Below are 6,820 nucleotides of genomic sequence, written 5' to 3'. Positions count from 1 at the left end.
TTATTACGCTTATTACGCTGCGCAACTTCGGCGGGAAGCTGGGGGACTCGCTGGCGGCGCTGGGCTGTGCCACCGCCGGCGACGTCCTGGCGCTGGCGCCCGAGGTGCTCGAGCGCCGCTTTGGACCCGAGCGCGCAGCCTTCATCTCCGCGGCGGTGGGCCAGTGGAGGGTGTGGAATGGGGCCTGCGGCAGGCTGGCATTTGGGCAGGGTAGGGCTCTGGGAGACACCGAGTCGTTTGCTGGGGTGCACGCTGCATGCCAGGTCACCCTGGAACCCCTCATGCCCCTGCCTCGCGCAGGTGCAGGGCATATCCATGGAGCCCGTCAAGGCCAGGGAGGTCACAAAGTCCATGCTGGCGGCAAAGACGTTTTACAACACCAGGGGTGGGTTTGGATGTTTGGGGGGTATTCTTCCGGCCGAGCAGTTGCCAGGCCCTGCACCTGTCACTGGGGTGCTAGAAGGTGGGCTCATGCCGCCCGCATGCCTGTGGCGCAGAGTTCAGCAAGGGCTCGTGCGGCATCTGCACAGCGATGGCTGGTCCTGGTGGACCAGTTCACCTGGGACACTGGCCCTGCCCAACCTGCCGACCTCTGCGGCGGCCAACCTCCTACCCCACCCCCTCCCGCAGATCTGGATGTGATCAAGTCGTGGTTTGTCGTGTTGGCCAACGAACTCGCGCCACGCCTGGGCATCGACGCCGAGGAGAACCTGCGCCGGCCCAAGAACTTGACGATATACTACAGGTGCTGGAGTGAGGGGGACAGGGGGTGAGGAGGACAGGGGGTGAGGAGGACAGGGGGGTGAGGAGGACAGGGGGTGAGGAGGACAGGGGGTGAGGAGGACAGGGGGGTGAGGACAGGGGGGTGAGCAGGACAGTGTGTGACCCGGGCAGGGGCACTTAAGACCCTGCCATGCTCCCTTCAAATCCTTGTTTCCGCTGGCGTCCAACCCCGTGTACCCTTTTGCTGCTGTAGAACCGAGACCGATGGCGAACACAGCCGGGTGTTCCTCATGCCCCGCTTTCCACCCGGCCAGGGCCCCTCGCCCCAGGTACTGGCTGAGGCTGCCTACTCATATTTCCTCACCGGCTGCATGGCGGTGAGTGGGTGAGCGGTGGGGCCAGGCATTGGGGGCCCAGGGCAGGGGCTGAGCACAAGGGGTGCTGACGAAGGGTACGAGGAGCTGCCTTGGGTGGCAACTTGCGCTGGCTGGCTCCCCGCCAAGAATCGGCCTTTCTTCGGAGCAGGCCCAATCCGTGTTCCTGCCTACCTATTCTGTCAAACGTCCATCGAGCCAGCATGGCAATTCGGTTCATCGAGCAACCTCAGACCACTCACGACCCATGCCAACAAATACCCCAGGATGCTCTCCCCTGCAGCCGTCTGGCACTGTCGGCCACCGACTTCACCCCCGTCCCCGCCGCTGGCACCAGCGCCATCACCCGCTTCCTGTCTGCGCCGGCACAGCGGCAGCAAGGCCATGCGATCAGAGCGGAAGCGAGGAGCGCGCTCGGCAATGACGCACCGGACGCCGCCCCGCACGAGGCCGCTGCCCCTGGCGCAATACTTGCCGCAAACAGTCGCAGCCCTGGAGGCTCTGGCGGTGGGGCAGAGGCTAGGGCCCCGTCGACAGCAGGGGGCCACTCGTCAGAGGGCCCCGTGGGGAGCGAGGAGGACCCCTTGCTGGCGGGCGTGGACGTCAGGCAGCAGGCGGCGCTCCTGCGCGAAGCGGCCATGCTGCGCACGCTGCGCAACGCGCCGTATGACTCCAGCCGGGGTGCGGCGGGGAAGTCAGGCAAGCGCAAGGCCGACTCCCAGCACAGCATCACCCGCTTCTTCGGCCAGGGCAGCTGAGGGGCCCCCCTTGCTGGTCCTGCATGCCCTTATGCGCCGTGCTCATTGCCTGGGGCACTCATGTGAAGACACAGCATGCCTGGTAGTCTTGGGTTGACATGAAAGTACTTCACTGCTGAATGACGAGGCATTTTTCGTGCCGCCGGGTCATGGTCGCGGGCGTGGATGGCATGCATACATCCGCGCACAGGGAGAAAAACATAGATGTGCTGGATCGCGCGCAAGATTCATGCACAAACAGGAGGTCACCTTCAGACACCCAGGCCTCCCTTACGTCCGAGTCGCGAGGCGCAGCATGGGCCCCACCGCCGTCTCGCGCCTGACCACCAGCCCCGCCCCCAGCACATCACGCAGATGCCACAGCACGCCCAGCGTGCTGCGCCGCAGCCGCCCTTTCCTCAGCAGCTCCGCCTCCAGTGTCTCGCCGTGCCACCGCCGCTGCAGCATGGTCAGCAGCTCCTGCGCCGGTGGGAGCGGACTCGCTCCAGCTCGAGGGGTGATTCTGGGGGTGGCAGGCCTTCCATGGTCCGGTGGCCCCACTGCAGGGCTCTGGGGCATTGTCATCCCATCATCCCCACCCAAAAATACACGCTGACTCACCAGGCGGCCCTCCAGCACGCTGCGCAGGCACCGCCCCGCATCCGGCAGGCCAAATATGTAGGAGGCGGTCTGGGCGGTGGGGTGGCGGGTGAGCGCACCCCAGTCCAGCAGGGCCTCCAGATCGGCGGCGGCGTGGCGGGGGCCCAGCGCCTCGGCCAGCTCGGTGCGCGTGAGGCCGAAGCCGGTGTGGCGCGGCAGCACCAGGGAGAGGAAGCGCTCGGCCGTCGCGGGGCCGTCGCGGGTGGCGTTGCGGCCGGCCTCGCGGGTGGCGTTGCGGCCGGCCTCGCGGGTGGCGGCGGGCGCCGGCCGCGCCAGGGATCGGAGCGAGACGGAGTAGGCATCCGTGGGCACGGCGGCAACGCCGCCGTGGGGCAGCTGCAGCAGCCTGACCTGGTTGCCGAGCCTGGCGGCGTGCGGGGCGGTGACCGGGGTCATGTGCTAGCCGGCCCAGCGACGAAGGAGGGGAAAGGACTGTCTCCCAACACCCCCTTCCCCCCCTCCCCAGCCCTGCCCTCACAACGCAACTCTACTGCCATCCACCACCGAGCCAGTCACACCACGAATGCAAAGAGGGGTTTGCCTCAGAATGCGCCCACTCTCACCTCAGCGCATCCAGCTCCTTGTCCGTCTTCGTCCGGTCCGGGAGCAGGGTGTACAGTTGTGTCACCATGGAGAAGGGAGGGGCATGGCTCTGTGGCAAAGGGATGGTCGATCTTCAAAAGGGGGACCAGCCTGCTGGCCAGCAGAGGAGGCGGGCTGGGCAGAAGATCTTCCAGCCGCAGTGCACACTAAGTAGGAACCCTTCTCCACTCCAGCCTCACGTCGTGCTGCCGTATGAACTGGCTGGCAAGTATGTGCAGTGCTGCCTGCGTGTCTGTGAGGATGGCCCCCAGGTCGGAGTCGTCGTCGCCCCAGACATCTCCTCCTGGAGCGGAGGGGGGGTTAGACACTGGAGACGCGACGGCCTCGCCACTTCTGCATGCAGCTTCCACGGGGTCAACGGAACTGGGGGCAGCTCCAGAGTGCTGTCGTCGCTGCGCGGGCGGCAGCAGAAGCTTGCGCTTGCCCTGTCGGACTGCCGGAAGAGAGTCGGTGGTGGCCGCCATTAGGCGAGCAGGGCGATGTCTGGCGTTCACTGGTGGTCTGAATGCTCATGAGAAAATGCATTCGATGACGACGACGAAGCGCAAGCGCGCTCTCTGTTGGTGCCCGGCAGGACATTTCTTAACTTACAAGACACAGAGTCGATTCGAAATATCAGAGCCACAGCACACGTCAAGATTACACAGGCCTATGATGGTCAGCTCCCCGTCCATTGAATATATGTATTATTCATGATGTTCTCATGTGCGGCTCACCAAGGGGCGAATGGGACTACCAAAGCCCAGGCTGGTGATGGGAGTACCAGGCACAGCAGCAGAGGCTTGAGCACTATCACCGGATGCCAGTCTTAGTGGGCTCGTGTTAGTCCTCTCTGGCTCCCCAAGTCGACTATGAAGCTGCAGCCTCGAGTGCGGAGCTGGGGCAGTGCTTGCTGAAGCTACCCTGCTCTTCCTCACGATGGCACCGAGTCGAGAGACATCGGCCCTCAATGCAGAGAGTTGTTGTTCATACTCCTCACGCACGTCGGCAAGCACCGCCTGCACAGCAGCAGTGCACTCTTCCCTGGAATAACAGGGGCAAGTGTGGACGTGCCTTAATTGTGTGACGCTGGTTTGGTGAAGAGGAAGCACAAGACAGATTGACTGAGGCCTGGCGTCCAAACGCCGATCTGATCCTCATGAGATGAAGTTGAGAAAGAGCAGGAACTCACCTCACTAGCTGACGTAGCCTCTCCTCAGTCACCTCCGAAGGTGCTTGGAATAAGCTAGTACTTGTGGGAGCCATTGATAGCGTCTGCTCTGCAGACGAGGATGCACCATGCCTCTGCCTGATGGGTTGGACTGCCCCAACAACTTTTGCTTGGGCATCGGCCTTAGGCTGCTGAGTCTCTGTGCACAGGACATGCGCTGCAACAGGAACACCAGGGCGCCCTGTCAGCAGATTCCGGGAAATGACCGATGCATCAGCCTGGAGTAGGGTTCAGGGTTGGAAACGAGAAACCTGAATGCATGGTGCTTGGCAGAAGGAATAGGAGACGGCAGCCCAGAATCGTAACAATCGTGGTATAACCTAACAGTCAGACGCCATGCGCCTTCCATCCCGCACAGGGAGCATACCGAGTCAGCCAGCCGGTCTCTGGCAGCCAGCACCCTCAGGTCGAACGCAGTAGGCTGACGGGGAAGTGCGGGGGTTGTTGGCTTTCTGCTGTCGTGTTGGACCGTTATGCCCGTGGAAGGGCCTGGTACTCCAAGCTTTGGGGTCTCGACCACGAACAGAGACTGTGTGTTGGCTGGCCGTGCTTGGGGTCTGCGGTGGGATTATGGGACACCATTTGGTGGCTCATTTGACGCAGTTCTGGCCATACTATCTGCAACGCATGACTTCCGGGCTTCTCACCTTGTTGATGCCGAGGCCGGACGCCCCGATGCCATGTCATCTTCCACAAACCATGCTGGTCGTCGCGGAGCGGGGCGCACCGGACTCAGCATCCTGTGTCTGAGCGCGTAACGCTATTGATCCTCCATGCCCTCGTACGCACATGATAGTCTACATGAGGGGCCAGTGTGGCACATGAACAGCGTTCCCCGCCCCGTCACCGGCGATGTGGACTGCGCCCGGTGATTTGGAATCTTGACATGCTGTGCATGCTGGGTGGGAGTTCTGTGTGGTCCATTCAGATTTATTATATTACACGGGCCTGGAACAAATGAAATTCACTAAAAGCTGAGCACATGCATGTTTTAATAGGATGAATGGCATTGCAGGTGACCTGAAAGATGGTGCAGCACGAGTGTTGGTGAAGCTCTGGCTGTGCCAGCTGGATTTTCCAATGGACGGTCGCAGTTCTGAGGGGGCGCAACCTGCCCAAAACCCTGGCATTCCTGAAAGAAGTTCTGCAAACAAAAAGTAAACAGTATAGGAGCCTGAGTCAGCAGCTTGGCAAAGGGACGACCAACCGAGGTGTGAGACATCGGTGAGGCAGAGTACCTGGCGAAAGGGGTGGCAAAGCTGGGATGGGGGGTAAGCCAACAGGGGAAAAAAGTCTTGGAAGAGGTCTGTAGGGCGTCCGTGCATTTCTGCCGGACATTATGGTTCATGAGGGAGCACTTTCCTGCTCTGAAAGAGAAAAGGACCCCCAGGTGAGCGCACAGTCCAGCGCAAAAGAGAGAGCAGGCTGGGTCGAGCTGTTGATGGTGTACACAGAGGCAGGGGCTTGAAGGGAAGAAAGCTGTGGTTTCGTTCTAGAGTATTCCTTCATCGGGGTGGGTGCAAGGGGGAGCCATAACCCCCCGCGAGGCGCCGTTTGTCACAGCCCTAAATACGGGCGGTGGTGGTAGAAAAGTAAGGGCCCAGCCTCCAGGCGAGGCCGACCAGGCATTCCACCTCCAGCTGGACGGCCTGTGGCAAGGGGTTTCCGGGGGGGGGGGGGGGGGGTATGGTGAGACTTGAGGGCTGAAGGGGGTCCGGGGGTGAGCGGAGTGGCGGGGGCACATGGGGGGAAGGTAGGACGGGGGTGCTGAGGTGCCGAGCCCCCTGCCAAGCCCCCCAGTCCACGACACCAGCATCATGCGCAGCGGCGAGCAGCAAAGCCTGCGGCGCCGTTCCGCGCCGCAGAACCCCCCCTCCATCCTTAGCCCACCTGCCAGGAGTGCACGCGCCGCCCCAGCATGTCGGTGAGCATGGCGGAGAGCATGCCGGTGTGCTGCACGCGATCTGACACCTTGAGCGCCATGTACACGCAGGTCACGTAGACCGACAGGAGGGTGGGCACGCTCTTGGTGGCGCGCAGGAACATCCTCTGTGAGGGGGTGCATGCAGGGTTGGGGGGGGATTTGCGCTCTGGGCCAGGGGACTGCCCCTGCGAGCATGGCGGGGCAGGATCCAGGGACCGCGAGGGGAAGGGGCCAGCCTCATCCTTCGCATGCCAGCGCTGTAGAGGGAGCCTGAACCCATGCATCACCCGAGTGGTGGAGCATCCCTCACCCTCTCCCACCGACTCGCACCTCGCGCAACGCCAGCTTCCCACCCAGGGCCTCCGTGGTGTATGGGAGGAAGTAGCCATTGGATACCGCCAGCTGGAACATGGGGATGTGATTTTGCTGCAGCACCAGATGGGAAGTGCAATGTGTGAGTCAGGAACTACACCTTGCCGCTTGCTGCGCCTGCTCACCACTGCCACCGCCCAATGCAGAGTGTCACCTGGCTGGCGCTGCAAGTGCACCCCCCGACGGCATCCCTTTACGCCCCCCAACCCTCGTATAA

The 6,820-nt window shown here is 62.6% G+C and overlaps 3 protein-coding genes across 3 annotated transcripts in view; 1 reads left to right on the top strand and 2 right to left on the bottom strand.

The window, feature by feature from the left end:
• Positions 1 to 315: 315 nt before the first annotated feature.
• F751_2500 (hypothetical protein) lies at positions 316 to 1,855 on the top strand (the record flags this gene model as incomplete). Its single annotated transcript, XM_011400252.1, has 3 exons — positions 316 to 385; positions 631 to 745; positions 1,381 to 1,855. The coding sequence occupies 3 exons, from the start codon at positions 316 to 318 to the stop codon at positions 1,853 to 1,855; spliced, it is 660 nt and encodes a 219-aa protein (XP_011398554.1).
• Positions 1,856 to 2,125: 270 nt separating this feature from the next.
• F751_2499 (Serine/threonine-protein kinase 19) lies at positions 2,126 to 3,125 on the bottom strand (the record flags this gene model as incomplete). The annotated part of the gene is made up of 4 exons (XM_011400251.1): positions 2,126 to 2,314; positions 2,456 to 2,713; positions 2,786 to 2,858; positions 3,058 to 3,125. 4 exons carry the CDS (start codon positions 3,123 to 3,125, stop codon positions 2,126 to 2,128), a joined length of 588 nt encoding a protein of 195 aa, XP_011398553.1.
• A 2,747-nt stretch (positions 3,126 to 5,872) lies between these two features.
• F751_2498 (hypothetical protein) overlaps positions 5,873 to 6,820 on the bottom strand; it is a gene marked incomplete at both ends in the record, with an annotated part of 2,451 nt that continues 1,503 nt past the window's right edge. Inside the window, 3 exons of the mRNA XM_011400250.1 lie at positions 5,873 to 5,956; positions 6,198 to 6,356; positions 6,562 to 6,657. Coding sequence (XP_011398552.1) covers positions 5,873 to 5,956; positions 6,198 to 6,356; positions 6,562 to 6,657 — 339 coding nt within the window. The remainder of the gene's footprint in view (positions 5,957 to 6,197; positions 6,357 to 6,561; positions 6,658 to 6,820) is intronic.

The sequence above is a fragment of the Auxenochlorella protothecoides genome (genome assembly GCF_000733215.1).
Source record: "Auxenochlorella protothecoides strain 0710 unplaced genomic scaffold scaffold24, whole genome shotgun sequence".
Taxonomy (NCBI): Eukaryota; Viridiplantae; Chlorophyta; class Trebouxiophyceae; order Chlorellales; family Chlorellaceae; genus Auxenochlorella; species Auxenochlorella protothecoides.
Note: the sequence above shows the minus strand (reverse complement) of the source record. Positions and strands in the feature narration are given on the sequence as shown.